General features: G+C 51.2%; 1 protein-coding gene and 1 long non-coding RNA gene across 4 annotated transcripts; both read right to left on the reverse strand.

Annotated features, from left to right (window-relative positions):
- Positions 1–2,356: 2,356 nt before the first annotated feature.
- Positions 2,357–12,461, reverse strand: CHMP7 (charged multivesicular body protein 7). Of its 2 annotated transcripts, none has more exons than XM_032091777.1 (10): positions 12,103–12,461; positions 10,998–11,172; positions 9,543–9,728; positions 8,754–8,887; positions 8,336–8,384; positions 7,405–7,524; positions 6,796–6,894; positions 5,611–5,671; positions 4,919–5,080; positions 2,357–4,160 (listed from the first exon to the last, which is right to left on the reverse strand). In XM_032091777.1, exons 1-10 carry the CDS (start codon positions 12,390–12,392, stop codon positions 4,096–4,098), a joined length of 1,341 nt encoding a protein of 446 aa, XP_031947668.1. In that variant the 5' UTR covers positions 12,393–12,461; the 3' UTR covers positions 2,357–4,095. The 2 variants fall into 2 exon arrangements, with proteins under 2 accessions (XP_031947668.1, XP_031947669.1); XM_032091778.1 differs by lacking the exon at positions 12,103–12,461 and adding an exon at positions 11,330–11,406.
- Positions 12,462–14,296: 1,835 nt separating this feature from the next.
- Positions 14,297–20,404, reverse strand: LOC116435451. 2 transcript variants are annotated; one of them, XR_004236785.1, is made up of 6 exons: positions 19,825–20,404; positions 19,407–19,573; positions 16,784–17,037; positions 15,830–15,997; positions 14,841–15,234; positions 14,297–14,562 (listed from the first exon to the last, which is right to left on the reverse strand). It is a non-coding gene; the product is annotated as an uncharacterized LOC116435451 (long non-coding RNA). The 2 variants fall into 2 exon arrangements; XR_004236784.1 differs by having other exon boundaries at positions 14,641–15,234.
- Positions 20,405–21,033: the final 629 nt, after the last annotated feature.

Consider the following 21,033-nt stretch of genomic DNA (forward strand, 5'->3'; position numbering starts at 1 on the left):
CAGAGGGCGGAATAAGCGCTGGGACAGCTCCGCAGGGAACGGGCACGGCCCGAGGCTGCCAGAGCTCCAGGAGCGCCTGGGCAGCGCTGCCAGCGATGCCCAGGGTGGGATTTTGGGGTTTCTGGGCAGGGCCAGGGGCTGGATCGATGATCCCGGCAGGTCCCTTCCCACTCAGGATATCCCAGGGCCCTGGCAGAGCCCTCATCCCCAGGGATGCTCTGCCCGCTGTGCCCCACGGGGCATTTTCCTCCCAGTCCCCGCTCTGGGCACAGAGAACTTCAGGATCTCGGGGGGCAGAAACAAACACCGGGATGCTGCCACTGCTGTGGCACCGATCTGTCACCCACAGGGCATTGGTGGCACTGATCTGCCACACACAGGGCAGGGCTGGCACTGATCTGACACACAGGGCATTGGTGGCACTGATCTGTCACACACAGCGGTGGCACTGATCTGTCACCCACAGGGCATTGGTGGCACTGATCTGACACGCAGGGCAGGAGTGGCACTGATCTGACACACAGGGCATTGGTGGCACTGATTTGTCACACAGGGCAGGGCTGGCACTGATCTGTCCCCTCAGTAAATCGCAGCAGGGGTGGCACTGGCAGCTCCTGGTGGCCCATGCCAAGGCAGGAGGCTCCCAGGAAATCCTCCCTCAGGACACAGGGCAGCTCCTCCTCCTCCTTAGGGCTCCAAGCTACAGAATCCTGGAATTGTTAAGGTTGGCAAAGGCCTTGGAGAGCACCAGGACCAAGTGCGGCCTCAGCTCTGCCAAGGCCACCCCCAACCCGTGTCCCCAAGTGCCACATCCCCACATTTTGAACCCCTCCAGGGTGGTGATTCCACCCCCGGGCAGCCCCTCCCAGTGCCTCGCGTTTTCCATGAAGGATTTGGTGCCAATATCCGACCCAAACCTCCCCTGGCACAACCTGAGGCTGCAGGAAAGGATCTCCCCTTAAACCAGAGCAGCCTTTTCGGGCTGGCTTGGTGTGGGAAGCTGCAATGGGATCCCATTTGTCCGATTTCCGTGCATTTTGGAACACACCCGATGCAGAAAAACCTCCCTGAGGGGGCTCTGCTGCCACAGGCAAAGCAAACCCAGCAGCTCCGAGTGCGCCCAGAGCAGCTCCTCCTGTGGGAGAGATCCAATCTCCTCCCCTGAGGAAGCTGCTTCATTTTATCATCAACACTTCAGCAGTTATTTTTTCCAGGCTCAAGTGAAGCCCTATTTTAAACAGCTCTCCAGCATGAAAAGATCCCGCTCTGGTGGCAATTCAGCTCGGGGTTTTTATATTTAATTTCCTCGCCCAGCAAGAGGCTGCCCTTGATTTCCTTTCCCTGCTGTCTCACCAAAATATCCTGAAAATTCTCCATTCAGGCACCCTGATTGCATCCCCCGCTCCGCACCCAAGGCAGAAAATTACCAGCCACTCCAAATAAAGCAGCAGCTGCTCGGGTTTAACTCCTAAATGTCGCTCCCAGCACGGCTGATGCATCCCAGGATTACAGGGGAGCGCTCGTTCCTGCAGGAATCCCTCCGGATTTCCAGGGAAGGGACGAGTTCTGAGAGCAGGGCAGAAAGGAGGGAGAGTCAGGCTTTAAAAACAGAGCTCCGGGTTGTAGGTGAGACCTGAGCCCTGTGAAAAATCCATGGGAGCTCTCCAGGCATCGGATCAAACCTCAGCCAGAGGAAACAGCATCAACAGCCTGGGAATTCCAAGTTTAGGCATCGTGGTTTTAGAGGGAAGGAGGAATAATTGGATTTTTTATACACCAGGTTATTCAATTTACATTGATTTTCTTCAGGCAGAGGGAACACCGGTACCAGGCTCCCAGTCTGTGCTGCTGAATTACAACTGGAACAAGAAGCCAGGTGAAATCTGTCCTGAAAAATCAGCTTTGGGAATTGTTGGGCACAAAACCAAGGGATTCAGCAGGAGAATCGATTTCCTTTTCTCCATGGGCAGAGCAAGGTGGTTTAGGCAAAGGGCTGTGACTCTGTGAACCTTGGAAGTGCAGGTCTGAGATGCAGAGTGATAGAAAAGAAGTGGAAAGATAAGGAAAAGCAGGAGGTGTGTCCAAAACAACACCAGGAATGAAGGCTGTGCCACCCAAAAAGCAGCAGAGGCTGCTCAGGAAAAAACCAAATGATTTAAAGCAGTAATGTCTAATACTGGGCTTTTCTAAACCCAGATTAAAACCTGGTGGAGCAGTTGCTCAGTTTGGGTTTGGATAAAGCAGCCCAGGACTATCCCTGGATTCCAGCACGGCTGGAACAGGGAAAAAGCACAGGAGGCCCCAGAGCCCCGCGGGTTCCTCCCCTCCCCTTGGTCACACACAGGCTGGAAACAGCGAGGTTTTTCTCCCGTTTACTTCCAAAGGAAAGGAACACAGAGCTTCGAGCCATTGTACAGCATTCCACGGACAGCCTGGGCACCGGAGAGCTGCGGCCACCCCCCTGGGCCAGCAGGAGCCCGCAGTGGCCAGCGGCGACAGAGGGGACACAGCCCCCGGGGACACCCCCACGGCCGGCCCTGCGGTGGAGCTGGGTGGGAAATCATTCCCAGGAGGGGAATTCCAGCCCTCGTTCCCATTGCCCCAAGCTGCCACTGAGCGCTGGAGCTTGGAGAGGCAGCCTGGAATTGGTGCTGGGATACTCCGAGTGGTGCTGGGATGCATTCCATGTGGTGTTGGGAATACATTCCCAGTGGTGTTGGGAATACATTCCATGTAGTGTCGGGAATACATTCCCAGTGGTGCTGGGATACATTTCGTGTAGTGTCGGGAATACATTCCCAGTGAACGGAATACATTCTGTGTGGTGTTGGGATGCATTCTGTGTGGTGTTGGGAATACATTCCCAGTGGTGCTGGGATACATTCCGAGTCAGGGAGAGGGGCAGAGGGCTGCTAATCCATGCCCAGGCAGCCAGGCACTGCCCTGCCACGCTCAGGGAGCCCAGGGAAGGGCACATCCCCCTCCTGACAGCTCGGCTTTTCGGGGATCGCGCTTCCCGCGCTTCCGTGCGCACGCGAGGGATAAAGAGTGACCTGCAAAAGATGAGGGATGGGCTCGTGTGGGGAGGGACAGCCCTGGAGCAGCTGCAGGTGTGGTGCTCAGGGGTTTGTGCATGACAAACACGCCCAGGGGCTGCGTTTGGGGCTTTCTGGGAGCACGCAGCCCTGAGGGATTGCAGCGCCGAGGCTGAAGGCAAAGCCAAGGCTGCTCCGTGGGGCTGAGCTCTCCCAAAGGGAAAACGAGGGATCCCTTCTCTTCCCACCCCAAATCCCTCCTCAGCAGCTCAGAGCTGGTGCCCTGCAGCTCCTGAGAAGTTTTGCTTACAGGGAGGACACAAAAATAGCCAAGAGCTCCAATTTCAAGAGGCAGCAGAAAAAAGCTGGATGGCAGCGCCACAAAAGCCTGAAGCTCCTCCAGGGGAATCTTTTGCAGGTCTCCCTTTTAAGGCCTTAACGTCACTGCAGAGAGAGAGGGATTCTTTTGTCTTGTGCTTGCCACTGCTGCCCTCTCCGAGCAGCACCAAAATCTCCCAAAGCTGCCCAGCTGCAGTGCCTGGCTGTGAGGGCAGGATGCAGACAGGGAGGGACACGACAACCACGGGGTGTTGAAGCTGGCTGCAGGAATGGCAAGGGCAGAACCGAAGTGCCAAGTGTTCTAAACAACCACACGAACAGCCAAATGTTGAGCCACTGCAACGCTGCTGCAACTCAGATTCTCAACATCAGCCACAGCAAACGAAGAGAAATGAAAACCAAACCCAAAACTGAGCACTGTTATGGACACAGAAGAGTTTATCTCCACTGGAATTGCACTCCCAGGAGGGAAGACTGGATGTGGCAGTGACTTGGGGCCACGAGTCAGACTGAGACCAGTGCAGATGTTGGCACAGAGATGACAAACACCAGCTGGGGCCAGGTCCAGAGTGGATTGTCACGGCAGGAGATCCTGCTGCTGAGCAAAGAGAGATCCAGACGGACACGGCGGTGTCGCCCCTCTCCTCTCAAGTTCTGGTCATGAGTTAAGGAACATTAAGACAACTTCCCCAAACTGCAGCAGCAGGATTCTGTTAGCTCTTCAGAGATTCAGTCCCAGAGCTGTTTTGGGTTCAGAAGCAGCAGAGGGAGTATTTTGTGCCAAATCTGTGAAGAGAATTGCAACAGAGAAGAGATCAGAACTCATCAGACACATCCACAACTAAATAATGAAATTCCAGAGTGCCTCGGTGCTTCCCTGCTCAGCTCCATCCCTCGGAATCACACGTTCCATCCCCTTGGAAGCACGTGGCTCGTGTTTGATGGGGAATTCTCTAGAAATTGAGGTTATCAGCTGCCCAAACAGGAGGAAAACTCCATGGCCAGTGCTGTGGAACTGCTCACGAGCAGATTCCCAAAAGGAAAGCTGAAGCTGTCCAAGACAGGTGTAGGGAAAGCTCAGTTCAAGCCCATAAACTCTGGTCATTCACTGCTGCTAAATCATAGGATATCCTGAGTTGGAAGGGACCCAAAAAGATCATTAATAAATCATGAAATAGGATTTATTTATCATTCTTATTATTTATTTACTTATCAGTAAATAAGGACCAGTTTAAGCAGGCCTGTCCCACTTAACACAGAGTCAGCATTCCAGGCCAGGAAGATGCTGAGTGCTGGACAAACCCTGTTTTATCCCTTCCAACACTGCCTGGCTTCGTACAACTTCGTTAAATTTTAAAAAGCAATTAATCCAGGCAGGGCTCCCTCCCAGAGCCTTCAGTTTTCCCTCCACCCCCAGGCAAAGGATCCAGGCAGAATTCCCAGCTCTCTCAGGACTGGGGTTGAGCTCTGCTGACCCCCTTGGCTGCTCAGGGCTGTCCCAGCTCCCAGAGCAGTTCCCTCCCCGGCCCCGCTGCCATTCCCACCTCCAGCAGACACAGAGAGCTTCTCCAGTTCAGCTTCCAGCTCGGCATCAGAGATGGGGGGACTCAGCACCTTCTGGGGAGCGGGAGGCAGATCCACGGAATCCTTACTCGAGTCCTGCAGGAGACTGTCCAGCTCCTTCTCCAGCTCCTCCGTGTCCATCTCTGCAGATGAAAGAAAACATTTCAGTTCCAAGGAGGATCCAGTGGCATCCTCACAGCACAGACAGATCCAAGTGGAACTGAGCTGTTCTTCCTCCCATCCATTGTCACTCATAAGGAATTTCCTGCACTTCTTTAAAAGGACTGAAAACTCAATGCTGATCTCAGCGAGGAGAATTTTTTTCCTCGTAGAAAAATTTTGCTGCTGAGGCCAAGAAGCTCTGGCACCTTTCAGCAGAGGCAAAAAGCTGCAGCAGCACCCAGGCCGGAGGAAAAAGCTCATCACTTCAAGAAAACAAAGCAGCCACCCTAAAAATAGATTTCAATCAGCATTCCACAGCTTTGAACTGAAACCCAGCCCCGAATGGGGACCACGAGGATTTGGAGATGAATAAACACAACTGTCAGAGGGGAGAACTCCCTGCTCCTCATTCCCTTCGAGGCACCAACTTTGGGATTTCAGGAAGAGTTTATTCCCCCAGGAAGCTGCTAAATGTGGGGAGGGAGCAGAGGATAAAAACCCCAGGACATACCCAGACCATTGATCCCCACTCCAGCCAGAGTCTGGGCTACTTCATCTTGAGTATCACAAAGCTGAGGGAAAAGAAACACAATTAGATAGAGACCAGAAATTGATCTGATGTCTTACTGCAGCTGCTTTATCAAAAGCAGAAATATCAACAAACAACTCCAAAGCTGACCTAAAGGCAGCAGCAATTAGTGCAGAAGACATTTCCACCACGGTTTTCACGAAGAACATGAAGATTATTTAATAATAATCAATAACAAGAGCAAGCGTGGCACATTTGAGGATCAAACCCGAACCAGAATTTCACAGTGGAATTAAAAATATCCCTCTGATTTTGAGTTTTTTCACATAAATATTGAGTTGATATTGCAGCTTTGGCTACAGAATCAGGAAGCCAAAGACCAACACGTCTCAGCTACGACGTTTTGCAGCCCCTCAGCTCGTGAGCTGAAGTCACAGTTGGAGCTGATGGTGCTAAAAAATTAATCCTTTGCTGTTTTTCACACCAGCTTATGCAGCCAGACTGCTCTCTCCACTTCAGTTCCTGCAGAATTAACTCCTTTCCCTCACTGAAATGCAGGAGATTACAGAATTCCAGAATTAAATAGGTTGGGAAAGACCTTTGAGATCATCAAGTCCAACCCATGGAAAAAAAAAAACCAAAAATGAAATGAAATTAAATATAAAAAAAAATACCAAATAACATCAACTAGAATATAAGATACAAAATAACATCCAATAGACTATAAAATAAAATGAAACAAAAATAACAAAAAAATAACAAAAAATAACACAAAATAACATGAAATAGAATATAAAATATAAAATTAAATTAAATTAAATGTCAGGCTGTTTAATGCACACAGGTGCATTCCAGCTTCCAAAGGTTTGATTTGTAGTTTTAATACACCTCAAGACTTTCTAGGAAAGCTGGGTGCTTGCCCAATATTGCTGATCAAAAAAACCCCTGAAATGCACAAATCTAAAGTGAATTAAAATACATAAAAGCAAAAACACAAGACACAGAAATCTTTTTCTTGCTGATGTTTTAGCTCAAAATTAAGTCAGTTTGCTTTGGTGCCATAAAGGAAAGAAATGAAATAATTAAAAGAAACTAAAGAATTCATAATTCATTAATATCTGGGCAGGTTTCTTGGGAATATCCACACCCCACTGCCTATTCCAGTACCTCTTGGATCTGATCCACCAGGTTCTCTGCCCTCTCCACAGTCACATCCTTCATGGACAGCTTCAGAGCTCCCACTCCAGCCTGGTAGGCATTAAACACCTGGAAATAAAAATAGAAAAAAGAGAAAAAATGCTCAGTGCTGCATGAGCCTGGCAGGCATTGAAGGTCTTGAAACAAAAACTAAAGACAGAAAGATGCACAATGTTCATGAACTCCAGCCTGGCAGGCATTGAAGGTCTTGAAATAAAAACTAAAAGACTAAAAGATGCACAATGTTCATGAACTCCAGCCTGGTAGGCATTGAAGGTCTTGAAATAAAAACTAAAGACTGAAAGATGCACAATGTTCATGAACTCCAGCCTGGCAGGCATTGAAGGTCTTGAAATAAAAACTAAAAGACTAAAAGATGCACGATGCTGGAGAAGAACAGCAGGAGCTCCTCTCCAGAGCTGCTTCCCAAGCAGGATCCTTGGAGAAACACCAGGACCCGGAGGCAGCTTTATCCAGAGGGATATTCCAGGGGTAAAGTCCCACCCCTCAGGCACAGGCGAGGGAATGGGTGGGAAGGGAGGGGCTGGAGGAGGAGCAGGAGGGAGGAGCCCACGGTACCATCTGGTCAGTCTGGGAGGCGTAGATGCGATCCAGGATTCCCTGCACTGCATCCAGCTTGGAATGCAGCTCCTCGATGCGCCGCTCCGTCCTCCGCTTCGACTTGAGGCACCTCAGGGCCTGAGCGGGGACACAAACACACACAGAGCCTCGGCTCAGCCTTGCACACACATCTGGCATTGTCTCCCTTTCCCTGGGATTGGTCCCACTTTGCTGAGTCCAAGAATTCCCAGCGGCACCGTGAGAAAACTGGGATGAAGCTCTAAAAAGGGGGAACAGCCAGGAGTCCTCCAGGCTGCAGCTGAACTCAGGGGGTTCATCCAGGAATTCCTGGATCACTGGGTTGGTATCCAGCAGAAAAATCCTGGATGCCTACTTTGGAAAGGTGAGGGCATCTAAAATACTCCAGTTGGCATCTGCAACGATTCACATTCCTGGTTGCTGAAGTTTCCTTCAGAAAAAAAAAGGGAATCATTGTGGAATTTCGTGCTATTACAAGCAGGTATTTGTAGCCTGCTGCATCCTACAGAAAGGAGGAAAAAGCAGAGAAAGGTTGTGAAATGGGTGTTTGTGTTTGTGCAAAACTTGGTCAGAAATGACCACGTTGAGAAAAAATATTTAACTGACAAATTTTAAAAAAATATTTAAAAAAAAAAAGGGGCAGGAGTTGGATTTTGATGATTCCCAGTGGGTCCCTTCCAGTTCGGGATATTCTGGGATTGGCAGTGTCATAAAAACAAACAGGAATCCCTGAGGCACACACAGAACAAGTGGGTTTAAGAGTTTATTTCCACTTCCCTTCATAGAAATAAAATAAATCCTGATCTTCACCTTAAGGAGAGCTTTGGCCCCACCTGAGCACCCCTGGGTTGAAGCCCCCACGTTTAACCCTGGGCATGATCCAGGACATTTCCCTGGCAGTTCCACTTACCAGCTGCTTCTTCCCAGCTCTACAAGCACTCCTGGCATCCTCTTTACACCTGGAAGATGGAAAAAGAGTGGGAAATTTATTCCTTGGCCAGCAGTGGTTATTTTACACACCACAACCACCCTGTGCCTCGCTCTGAGGGGACCACAAGGGAGCATTTTGGATGTAACCACCCTCAAACCGCTGTTGCTTCCCAGAAATCCTTGAATGCATTCCAAATCCTTGCAAACATTCCTCACAGCCATTCCCTGCACCTTGTTTTCGTGGGGACAGAGGGAACACAGGCTGGAAAAGCTGTCCCAGCACACGGCTGGGACCGTTTTGTTTATGAACAGGGAAGAATAACACGAGAACGCAGCTTCTAATTGTGGCCCAACGTTCTACACCCCACAGATGTTCCCACCACCCTTCCCCAAATTACTTCTCTGCTTCCTGGGAAAGGGACTCCACCTTCTGTGACAGCAGCTGCTCACTCTGCATCAGCTGATAAACTCCGATGTCCACGTCGTTCATCGGGGACACCTTGGCGTGGAGGCCTCGGGCAAACTTCACTATCTAAAATTAGATGGGCACAGGCTGGAGTCACTTCCCAAAAATCTGAGCCTTGCACCAGGAATACTTTCACTTGGAAGGAAGGAAAAGGAGTTTTTGCACTCCCCGTTTAGGCCTTGGAGTCATGAGGATGCCCCAGTTACCACAGCGCTTAATATGAAACTAGGCAGGACCAGGGATGAGCAGTGGAAATGGAAAGCCTTAACAGAACACCTGGGAGATTTAAAGCTGTCCCAGGGCTCTGGAAGTGGATAAATGGGAATGTCACACTTCCGAGGACTTCAGAACACTGCAGGGGAAGTGGAATCTCAGAGCTGTAGGTACTGGCAGACAGAAAAAGCTTCCACACAACGTGGAATTCCATGCTGATTCCAGAGGTGTGGAACGTTGTTTGTGTAGTTTGGAGTAGTCACCCTGCAGGATCTGCCAAGCTTTGAACTCTTAAATTAAATAGGAACTATTACAAATGTTTGAAGAACCTGCCATGCAAAAAATGAGGATTTCATGTCACCCCCAACCAGGTAACAACGCTGGAGCACGTGGAATTTACCTTTCCAGACAGAGAGCAGCCATTTTAGCCACCAAAGTTTTCTCTCCAGGCAGATGGAATGCAAGACAGGGATGATACCACCCAAAAGCAGTCACCTTGACCCTGTACCTTCTCTCCATTCTGTTCCAGGATGGTGACCCTCTTCTCCTTCTGCAGCTGCAGCAGCAACAAGTAGAAGGTCCTTTCATCCGGGCAGAGCCCGGCACAGAGGGAACGGAGCTCGGAGAGGGCGACCACGGGATGGGAAGAGAGGGCAGAGTTCTGGTAGAGGCGATAAACTTCCTCTGCCTTCTCCTGCAAGGGATCCAGGGATGCTGTCAGCCCACGCAGCATTCCTGCTCTTCCCAAACCCTCCCACACCTCCTTCCTCCCAAACTTGGACACTTCCTATTTTATTCCGGAGGGACTTTCAGAATGAGCTGTAGGGAACTCTCAGAACAGCTGTCCATGAAAACCAAGACTCCGCTCTTGACATTCCCTGAAATGTTGTGGAACAGCACAGGAACCACAAAGGCAATCAATTGGCTTCCCCTGCACTTCCTGGAAATCCCTCCCCAGGTTTGAACCAAATAAAAATTCCTGCCTTTAAAGATTTCCTGCTTTTCTGCTGCACACAGTAACCCAGACACCACAGCAAGGCTTGGGGCTGCTTCTCCAGTCACAGAGGAACAGAGAGGGAAAAGGAGCTGGGACAGGATCCCAGGGCAGATCCAATCCCATGGGAATGCACATGCTCCCAGTGAAAGCAGCTTGGATAATGCCCAGGGAAGCTGGTGGGACATTGGATTACCAGGCTCCATCCCCTGTTCCTCCCTGGAACAGATGGAGCTCGGGCTGAGAGCTCCTCATGTCCTCAGCTCCAGCCTGGGATTCACAGCAAGCTCCCAGCACAGTTCTTGCCTTCCTAGCCAAGCAAGGAATCCTGTCCCTCCTTTCTCTTGGAGACAGTGAAAGGTCATTGTCAGAACCACGGAGTGGTTTGGGAGGGAAGGACCTTAAAGCCCATCCAGTGCCACCCCTGCCATGCCCAGGGACACCTCCCACTGTCCCAGGGAGCTCCAGCCTGGCCTTGGGCACTGCCAGGGATCCAGGGGCAGCCACAGCTGCTCTGGGAATTCCATCCCAGCCCCTCCCCACCCTCCCAGCCAGGAATTCCTTCCCAATATCCCATCCAGCCCTGCCCTCCGGCAGTGGGAAGCCATTCTCTGGGTCCTGTCCCTCCATCCCTTGTCCCCAGTCCCTCTCCAGCTCTCCTGGAACCCCTCCAGGCCCTGGAAGGAGCTCTGAGTTCTCCCTGGAGCTTTTCCTTCTCCAGGTGAGCACCTCCAGCTCTCCCAGCCCAGCTCCAGCCCTTGGAGCATCTCCCTTCGTTTCAAGGAACATCAGTTGATCCAACTCACTTCTCACCCTCAAGGTCCTCCATCCATCTCTCTCCAGACTTGGAACACCTCAGGAGCACCAGTGAAGATCTGCTCAACCCTGACCCTTCCTCCCCAGCACACGGAGCGGCTCCTGGTTTTCCTGCAGGTGCACAATCTCGGGAAAGCTCTCAACAACACTCACCTGAAGCAGCTCCACGTAAATCAGAACCTCCTCTTCCTCGGGAATTTTGCTGTCCCCCAGCACGCTGGAGAGGGTCCACTTGAGGGGCTTCAGGATGAAAACTCCCACACCCCACGAGATCCAGCTGCTGTCTACACTGGCCATGAAGTCTGACTCCCTCTGGAGCTTCCCACGTCTAGGGAAAAGATAATTCACATGGAACTGAACACAGTCAGTCTGAACCTTGGAAATCCTCCACATCCTCAATTCCAGTGGCGTTTTCTATCACCAGATCCAGCTCAAACTTGAGATCTTATTGCTGGAAGCACACAGAGGTTTCCATTCCTCCTCACCTTCCTCTGGATCCCAAGTGCCTTTTGTTTACTCTTTCTCCCCTTCTGCAAGTTTCTCCCAGCTTTCTGACTCGAAACTGATGAGGCATCAAATGAGGAAATGAACAGTAAGGGTCAGTTTTAGGGTAATCAGCCATTTCTGGATAGCTCTGTTTCTATATTAAATTGCAACAACAGCTTCTCAGATCTCAGGTTTTGATTTTCAGGTCATCGACAGAGCTCCTGCTGTTTTGAGCCTCTTCGAGGTACCCAGGCTCCAGTTCCACAGCATAAAACCTCTGGCTGCAAACAGCAGCTCAACACATCCCCCGTGCCCCGGCAGCTGCGGCACCTCAGCATTCCAGGGAACACCACCCCGCTCAACACCAACATTCCTGCGGGATCCCCTGCACAACCTCCTGCGAGCCCCTGGGTGAGCTCTGATTCCCTGTCCAGCTTTACCTCCCACAGGCCTCCCAAATTCCACACACAACACAAACCGCAATTCACAGAATCCCAGATGGGTTTGGGTTGGAGGGACTTCAAATCCCCTCCAGTGCCACCCCTGCCACGGGCAGGGACACCTCCCACTGTCCCAGGCTGCTCCGAGCCCCGTCCAACCCGACCTTGGGCACTGCCAGGGATGGGGCAGCCACAGCTGCTCTGGGAAACCTGTGCCAGGGCCTCACAGTGCAGAATTCACCCTCCAGGCTGGCACAGCACGGATCCATCGCCAGCCGCATCCCCCTGACACCCCCCACACCCTCCCCAAGGCCGGCCCCGACCTCCTTTACCTGAGCAGCTCCCTAAGGACGGTGCCCAGCCCCAAGGGGACGCTGCCTCGCCGCTCGAAGCCGTTCTGCAGCTCCCTCAGGCACGTCCTCACCGCGCCCCTCTGCCGGCCGCGGGCCAGCACCAGCCCGACCCAGAAGGCCATCTTGCTGTCCCACTCGGTGCTGTTCACCTCGCGGCTCTGCTTGAAGGCCGAGAACAGGAAGGCCATGCGCTCGTCATCCGTCTCCCACTCCGGGGGCAGGTCCCCGGCCGGGGCCGGCCCAGGGGGGGCCTCCCCCGGGCTGCACATCTACGCGAGCCCCCGGCTCGGCCGCGGCCTCCGCCCGGCCCGGCCGCCCGCCCGCCTCAGGGGAGACGCGCACGGCGCATGCGCGGTGCCACCCCCGCGCCCCCCCCGCCTCACTTGGAGTGGGCCGCGCCGTCCCCCCCCTCAGCCCCCGCGGTGGTACGGCCCGAAGGCACTCAAGGGCTCCGCCCCTAAACCCCCCGGGATCCCGCGTGGTGACGTCATGCGTGACGTCACTGGTGAGGTCATGGGGTGGTGGGGGCGGAGTTTGGGACTATCTGGGTCTATATATAATAATTATATATATAATAGATGCTTCCCATACATATATTATAGAAAGTCTATGTTCTAGAGTATTAATTTTATATTCAACATTCTTCATAATAGTAACATTAATTTAATATTAATTTATTATTATTAATTTTCATCCTATACCACAAAATAATACTTATGATAATAATAGATAATAATAGATAATATAATGTACATACAGCATAAACTATAAGAAAACTTTGTTAATGAATGTATAATATCACAACCAAATATTAATTAGTATCTAATAATAGGGATATAATATAAGTATATTATATAATACTATATCATAGATAGGATATAATAGAATCTATTTATATTATATTATATAATACATTATAGATAGGATAGAATACTATATTATCATTAATTAATATAGAATGTATCGAATTTGATATGTTATTATTTAGTCTATAATAATCTATTATTATTCTATTATATCATATCACAATATATATCATATATGCTTGTATAATATACAATTTATAGAGAATTTAATGAAATATTATATATTTTAAAACATTATAATACATATTAGAGAGAGAGCTTTTATTTATATCTGTATAGTCCCTATAGATATAAAAAAGAATGCGTATCTTATATAAATATTAATATTAACGTTAATATAATATTAATATAAATATAATATTAATATAGGTATAAATATGATACAGATATAGATATAGATATAGATATAGACATAGATATAGAATAAACATAAATATAATATATTAATATTCATAATCATATTCATATATGCGAATATGAATATGATTATGAATATGAATATATATGAATACGGATATAATATAAATAAATATAAATACGGATATAAATATAAATACAAATATAAATATAGATATAAATATAAATATAACATAAATTAAATATTAATTAAATGTATATTAAATATAAATATATACCCAGGACACCTCTCCAATGCCTATTATTATAGTTATTATATTATTTTCTATATATAAATATTTGGGACTCCTTTGGCTGGGGTCAGACCCCACCGTGGGTCCCACTCTGGGGCTTCTCATCCTTGTCCCTGTGTCCTCCTGACCCAGGCAGGAGCAGCCCTGTTCTCTGCTCCATGGAATCCTGGAATTCCAGACTGGTTTGGGTTGGAAGGGACCTTAAATCCCACCCCACCCCATCCCATCCATCCCATCCCATCCCATCCCATCCCATCCCATCCATCCCATCCCATCCCATCCCATCCCATCCCATCCCATCCCATCCCACCCTATCCCATCCCATCCCATCCCATCCCATCCCATCCCATCCCATCCCATCCCATCCATCCATCCCATCCCATCCCTTCCCATCCCATCCCATCCCATCCCATCCCATCCCATCCCGTTCCATCCCATCCCATCCCATCCCATCCCATCCCTTCCCTTATCCCAGCTGCCTCCAAGCCCCGTCCAGCCTGGCCGTGGACACCTCCAGGATCTGGGGGCAGCCACAGCTTCCCTTCCCTTCCCTTCCCTTCCCTTCCCTTCCCTTCCCTTCCCTTCCCTTCCCTTCCCTTCCCTTCCCTTCCCTTCCCTTCCCTTCCCTTCCCTTCCCTTCCCTTCCCTTCCCTGTCCCTGCATCCCCCAGCCCCAAATCTGGGATTTTCCAGAGCAGGACTCAACGCTGCTGGAAAAGCGGGAAGCAAACAGGATCCTCTGGAATTTAGGGAAAAGCCAAGCAGCCCTCAGCGAGTCGGGACACGGAGCTGCTGCCATGGGGAAGGGATTTTCCGAGGCTGCTGAGCCGGCCTGGAGCTCACGCCAGGCTCTGGCAGCCGCGGGTGGAGCTGCTTTCCTCTCATCCCCGTTTTTTTCCACACTCGGAGTCTGATTCAAAGTGTCTTGGGGAGGAAAGGGAATTGAAATTGGAATGAAAAAGCCAGCGATGGTCTGAATTCCCCAGAATTCGGTGACACCACCTTGGCCCTGTTCCGCTGGCCAGCCCCAGATGCTGCAGGGACGGCAGAGCAGGTCCCAGAGCTGCCTCTAAAGCGATCCATGGAAATCAGGGAATGACTCAGCACACGCAGGGTTTATTTTTAGCTCATTCCAAGCTGACATTTCTTATTAATCTCTCCACTTCTAGCCCTAAAAGAACACCATTTTGTGCCATTCCCACCTGAGGAGCTGGGATTGCTCCCGCCAGAATCCAGCCTGGCTTTAAGGAGGGCAAGTTCTGGGTGTTATCAGGGACAAAAAAACCGCTGATCCAGGAAGGAGAGGGCAGCACGGGATCACGAGGCTTTGTTCAAAGGAGGCCCGCGGGGCTCTGTTTGTCAACCTGAGGGATTTGGCCTTGATCCTGAGGCGGCTGGAGCAGGCATCACATGTTTGGGGGTAAAAAGAGCCAAGGATGATCTGATCCTGCGCTGCTCCGGATGAGAAACTCCCCGGAGTGGATGGATCCCAGCTGGAAGCTCAGCAGCCCCACACGGCTGCTCCCCCGCAGCGGGATGGGGAGAGATTCGGGAGTCCAAGTGGGAGAGGAAGAGACACTGAGATAGGAAATGCGGCTGTGGAAAAAAAACATGATGTAGTTTACAAGATATAAATTAAAACAGATTGGCTGGAGAAGGTATGCACGTGCTCTGAGAAATTTGGGATTAAAGGAATGTAAACCAAGGAATTCCTTCCCGGCTTCCCATGGCAGGCAGGTGCTCAGCCCTTCCCAGGGAAAGCAGGGATCCAGCACACGAATCTGGGAAGATAAATCCCATAGTCCCAAACGTTCCTGCTTCTCTTCTGCCCTTCCTGGGAAAGCAGGGATCCAGCACACGAATCTGGCAAGATAAATCCCATCATTCCAAACGTTCCTGCTTCCCTTCTGCCCTTCCTGGGAAAGCAGGGATCCAGGGATCCCTGTGTTTGGGAAGATGAATCCCATCGTTCCAACCATTCCTGTTTCCTTTCTGTCCTTCCTGGGAAAGCAGGGATCCAGCACACGAATCTGGGAAGATAAATCCCATAGTCCCAAAGTTCCAAACATTCCTGCTTCCCCTCTGTCCTTCCTGGGAAAGCAGGGATCCAGGGATCCCTGTGTTTGGGAAGATGAATCCCATCATTCCAAATATTCCTGCTTCCCTCTGCCCTTCCCAGGTGAGGCCCCACCTCAGAGCTGGCCTGGGACACAGCACAGGAAGGACATGGAGCTGCTGGAGTGATTCCAGAGGGGGATTCCCGAGGGATGGAGCAGCTCTGCTGTGAGGAAAGGCTGGGAGAGCTGGCATTGTTCACCTGCAGAGGATTTGGGGCAGCCTCATTGAGGCCTTGCAGTGCCTGGAGGGAGGAAAGCGGGAGAGAGACAATTTCTGAGGCATGGAGTGCCAGTGATGCCTTTTCCTGGTCTTAAAATCAAGAGTCAGCCACGGTTAGAAGGGGAAAAGGGATTTTACCTTGGGATTTATTGTAAGGATCCTTAGGTGCACACGGCCAGGTCATGTGCATCGAGATGTCTGCCCCCCCCCCCCCCAACATTGGGTAGAACATTATAGGTTTTTACTAATTAGCAGATCTATCAAAGATTCCCCAATGAGAGGCTCAAGTGAGCCCCCCTCCCCAAGGAACCTTCCCCTGGATGGTTCTATCTTGGCTTACAGAATGTGTTCTGGAGAGCACCTTGGGCTCTGGGGCACACTGATCCCTGGCTACGAAGCTTCTAAAATGTTGAGTCTCTCAGCTTGACAAACAAGTCCAAGAGTGCAGGCAAAAAGCACTGGGAACACAGAAGCTGTAAAAAGGTATAACAGGGGTATAAAAGAAAAGGCAAAAAATCTTCATGGCATCACCAGGACACAGGGAACGGCTTCCCACTGCCACAGGACAGGGTTAGGTGGGATTTTGGGAAGGAATTCTTCCCTGTAAGGGCGGTGAGGGGCTGGGATGGAATTCCCAGAGCAGCTGTGGCTGCCCCTCGATCCCTGGAAGTGCCCAAGGCCAGGCTGGAGCAGCCTGGGACAGCGGGAGGTGCCCCTGGGCATGGCAGGGGTGGCACTGGATGAGTTCTAAGCCCCCTTCCCAATGCCCAACCCATTCCATGATTCCATGATTCTCCACCAGCGTTACCCTGCTGAACATTCCCGTGGCCAGGGATGTGTCCTGTCCCAGCTGTGTCCAGTCCCAAAGTCTCATTTCCTGTCTCGCTGGAAGCAGGAAAAGCCGTGAGGTTGTGCGGCCCCGCTCACCAGCACCGAGAACGCCTCGCTGTGAACGACCCCGGCTTCAGCACAGAACCCAAAACAGCTCCCGTGAGCAAAACTCAACAACTCTGGGCTCCCTCCCCAGCCCAAACCGGCACAACCCCTCCTGGGATTTCAGCTCTGGGAAAAGAAAACCAAACAAAAAACCCCCAGCGGTATAAATTAATTAACGAGATAGAAATGAAACCGGAGATTGGCTGGAGAAGGAATCCACATGCTCTGAGAAATTTGGGATAAAAGATCCAGGGTGTCCTCAGGGTTTAACTCCCCAAACCCAATCTTTAATTTGCCTCTGGAGCTGGGGTTTGGGTGAAGGATTTGGGTACGGGGTTTGGGTGCAGGGTTTGGGTACGGGGTTTGGGTCTGGGGTTTGGGTACGGAGTTTGGTTATGGGGTTTGGGTATGGGGTTTGGGTACAGGGTTTGGGTATGGGGTTTGGGTACAGGGTTTGGATACGGGGTTTGGGTACGGGGTTTGGGTGCAGGGTTTGGGTACGGGGTTTGGATATGGGGTTTGGGTGCAGGGTTTGGATGTGGGGTTTGGATACGGGGTTTGGATACGGGGTTTTGCAACACCCTCACCCTCTCCTTCATCCCAGAGCTCCTTTTAAGTCCTGGTTCGCGGAGAGGGAATGGAGGAGGGAAAAGATCTGAGTCCAGCCTCTGCATTCCCTGTTCCTTTCCCCCGTTTCTAGGGCTCTGGGCTGGCAGGGGAAGGACAAGGGCTCCTTTAAAGGGTTTATTGCCCATGGGCTGCCTGCTCGGAGGTTGGGAAGCTGCCTCAGGAAAGGGGAAGGGAGAAAGGATGAAAAATCCACCTGCTTGCCCCGAGCACCTCCCAAAACCCAAAAATAAAGCAGGCGAAGGGAGTGAGGGCAGAAATCTGAGCCCCCCTCGCCGCAGAGGGGAAACTGAGGCACGGAGGGCTGGGGTGGTTTGCCCAGGCTTGCCCAAGGAGGGAAGGAATTGAGCTCCATTCTCGTGCAGTTCACAGACTGCAAGAGGGTTTTTTTTTTTTTAAATTATTTCTCTGTTTCAAAGAGGAACTTGGAATTTATGAGACAAATAACTCGTTTGGCGGGGGGGGGGGGTGGAGGGGGGGAGAGGTCAAAATTATCGCGTGGCCTCAGCTCCCTCGCAGGCACCAAAACAGGCGGGAGGGAACAAAGAACTGGAGGTAAAACTGAGGCGTGATGCTCAAAAACAAAACCAGAACGGTCACGTACCCCAGAGCGGGCTGAGGGCCACGGCTCCGAGCGAGCCGCTCTGGGACGGGAGATTAGAGCCTCCCACAGCCCCAGCTTTGGCAGAGCGGGATGTTGGACAAACAGACGCTGAGTCAGACGGGACAGGAACATTTGGAGGGTCTGAAGTGGCAGCGTGTGCCACAGGAGGAGCCTGTGTGGGGTTACCCATTAGCTGTGAGCAGGCTCAGCTTCCCCAGTCACCCGTTTGTTATTGCTCCGTTCCCTGGGGGAATTTCAGGCTCCAGCCCTCCCTTCTCTCCACGGCCAGCCAAGCTCCAACTCCAACCCTCCCGCTCGTTTCATTCTCCCCTTGCAGCAGAACTGAGCAAGCCAGGGGAGGATTGAACACCCCAAAACCACGCTGGGTCCCCGCTCTTCTTCTCAACGTGCCCAATTTCCCCCCAGGGTGGTGTTGGGGAGCAGCCTCCTGGCTCCAGGGGATAAGCAGGCTGGGGGTGATAAGGCCTGGAGGTCTGGCCCTGGCAGATAAACACGGACCCCTTTCTCACCCAGACAGCCTGCCCAAAATCCACCCGACATGGAAGCCGCAGTGCTTCCTCCAGGAGAAGGAACGATGTGTCTGCCCAGTGTCCCACTCCTGGGGATGGCCAGGCACTGGGAGGGGGTGGCCCTGCTGACCTCTCTCCACAGCTTAAACCCCCTCAGGCCGGACCCTGAGCCACCCTTGTCCGGAGCGGTGTGTAAATACCTCCCTGTGGTTTGTCAGCGCAGATAACTCAGGGCGGTTTTGTAAATGGGGAGACTGAGACAGAAAGAGAAAACCCTGAGGCTTCCCAACAAGTGTTTGGTGGGAGGAGGATGGGATCCCGGGCTCTGGATGCTGAGGGTCTCCCACTGCTGGGATTGATACCTTAGGTTTGAGCTTTTATATTTTCAAGCCCTGCACTGCCTGCTGTGTAACTCTGGAGTTTCCTGCAGCCTGTTCACTTCTGCTCTCTGTGCTGGGCAGACACAACAAAGCCTCTCTGGGCCTGCTCTCCAAGGACACCCAGACTGTCCTAGGCCCAAAATGTGTAAACCAAAAGCCTTTGAGAAGGGGCTGAGCTTGGGGAAACTCCATCATTAACTGAAGCTTTAATTGGGGAATTAACCCTGCTATGCAAAGAACCAAACCTATAAAAGTGTGAAGAACTCGTGACCTGGGGCCCACCTTGGGGCCCATCTGGGCAGTGGCCTCTGGCTCCCAGGGGTACCTTTGAAAGCCTTTCACATAAATACCCACCTTATTTCCTTACTTCTGTCCAGGCTCTGTTTTGAGGTGGCCTCTCAAGGCATCAGCTTGGCCTGGGAGCCAGGACAAACCGCGGGGCAAACTGCGACGTTCCACCTCCGTGTGCCCCTTCCCGCACATCCCGATTTACCCCGGCTGACTTCAGGCACGGCAGCTCCCTAAAGAGCATCAGGCTGAATTTCCAGAGAGAGGGTGAACAGGGTCCTGCCCCATCCCATTTGCACATTTATTAGCATTTAGTCCTAGGCCTAAACCTCATCCTAGTTCTGGCCTAACTGCAAAATGAATCATTCTCTAAGGACTGCGGTGACTTCAGCTGCAGTCAGTGGTATCCAAAGCACAGAGCACATGGTTTTGGTTAAACAAAAGGCCCTGCATACTTTTTGGGGCTCGTAATAGAAGTACCCACCCAGGAAATGAGCAGGAACGCTTCTTCTCCTCGAAATCACACTTCAGCTTCATTAATGGTGGTTGAAATAATTCCCCATGCAAGGAGACAACCAGATGGCCACTGTTTGATGAGTGCAGTCACCAAAGAGAATATCCCAAATATCCGCATCCTGCATGGATGAGCTCTGATCCTACCGATGCAGTTGGATCCAAGGAGCCTTCCTGCCTTCCTGCTGGTGGGATGATGGGCTCAGCAGCCCCTTGGCACCCGGGTTGTGGACGCACGGAGCCCTTTCCCTGGCGAGCAGCATCTCCCTGGTGAGCAGCATTTTCCCTGTAACCCTGCCTTAGCGCTGGCCCTGTTTTCAGGGACACCTGGAATGTGTTACCTGCACATTCCTCTGCCTCCGGCACTGCTGAGGAAAGCAGCGCTGCAAACTTTTTAACAGCCTCCGGTGAGTCACCGGGGAGGCGACAGGAAGGGACCTCGGGACTAACGCAGAGTTCAGGACTAGGAAAAGATTAACAGATTAATGCAGAGTTCAGGACTAGGAAAAGATTAACAAGCTTTCTTTGCCTCGGCTTTCTCTCAGAATCACGATCCTGGAACAGACCTGGAAACCTCTCCTGGAGCCCCTTTAGGTACTCGAAGGGGCTCTGAAGTTTCCCGTGCCTGTCCTTCCCAAAGCCCCTCCATTCCAACACTCCCGGCAGCCATCCCACCGCACCTCCACCATCCCAGTAAGATCAGACTTTTCTTGGAATTAATTTTTCTCCCGTGATAACGTGCAGCAGCAGAGCCGTTTGTGTAACAGCAGAAAGTCCAAAGATTTAACTTTTTACGGTTTTTTTTTTCCCTCCATTTCGAGTTCTATCCCACAAAAAAAAAAAAAAAAAAAAAAAAACCAAAAAAAAACCCAAAAAAAAAAAACCACAAACGAGGCGGAATTTCCCCACTTCCCAGCTCAGGGGTGAGACGGCGAGCTTCTGCAAGGCTGCCGTGCTGTGCCTTTGCACCTTGAACCCCACCAGAATCCCGGGATTTCTCACCAAGGCACTGTCCCCTCAACCCCCTTCTCCCGGAACACAAAACCCCCGCGGCTTTGCTCGCTCGAGCCCGATGAGTGATAGGAAAAAAATGCAAAATGGAGGGAGAAGCAACACCCTGAGGAATCATTCCTGAGGGCTCCCGTGTGGTTCAGGAGCTTCGAAAGTGATTTGGTCACTT

Source organism: Corvus moneduloides, chromosome 27 (genome assembly GCF_009650955.1).
Source record: "Corvus moneduloides isolate bCorMon1 chromosome 27, bCorMon1.pri, whole genome shotgun sequence".
In the NCBI taxonomy this organism is placed as follows: Eukaryota; Metazoa; Chordata; class Aves; order Passeriformes; family Corvidae; genus Corvus; species Corvus moneduloides.

Coding starts and splice junctions, on each gene's coding strand:
- CHMP7 (XM_032091777.1), bottom strand. CDS start 12,392: ATGTGCAGCCCGGGGGAGGCCCCCCCTGGGCCGGCCCCGGCCGGGGAC. Junction 6,895..7,404: donor CCTCCCAGACTGACCAGATG/GTACCGTGGGCT, acceptor TTTTATTTCCAG/GTGTTTAATGCCTACCAGGC. Junction 5,672..6,795: donor TGGTGGATCAGATCCAAGAG/GTACTGGAATAG, acceptor CTTTTCCCTCAG/CTTTGTGATACTCAAGATGA.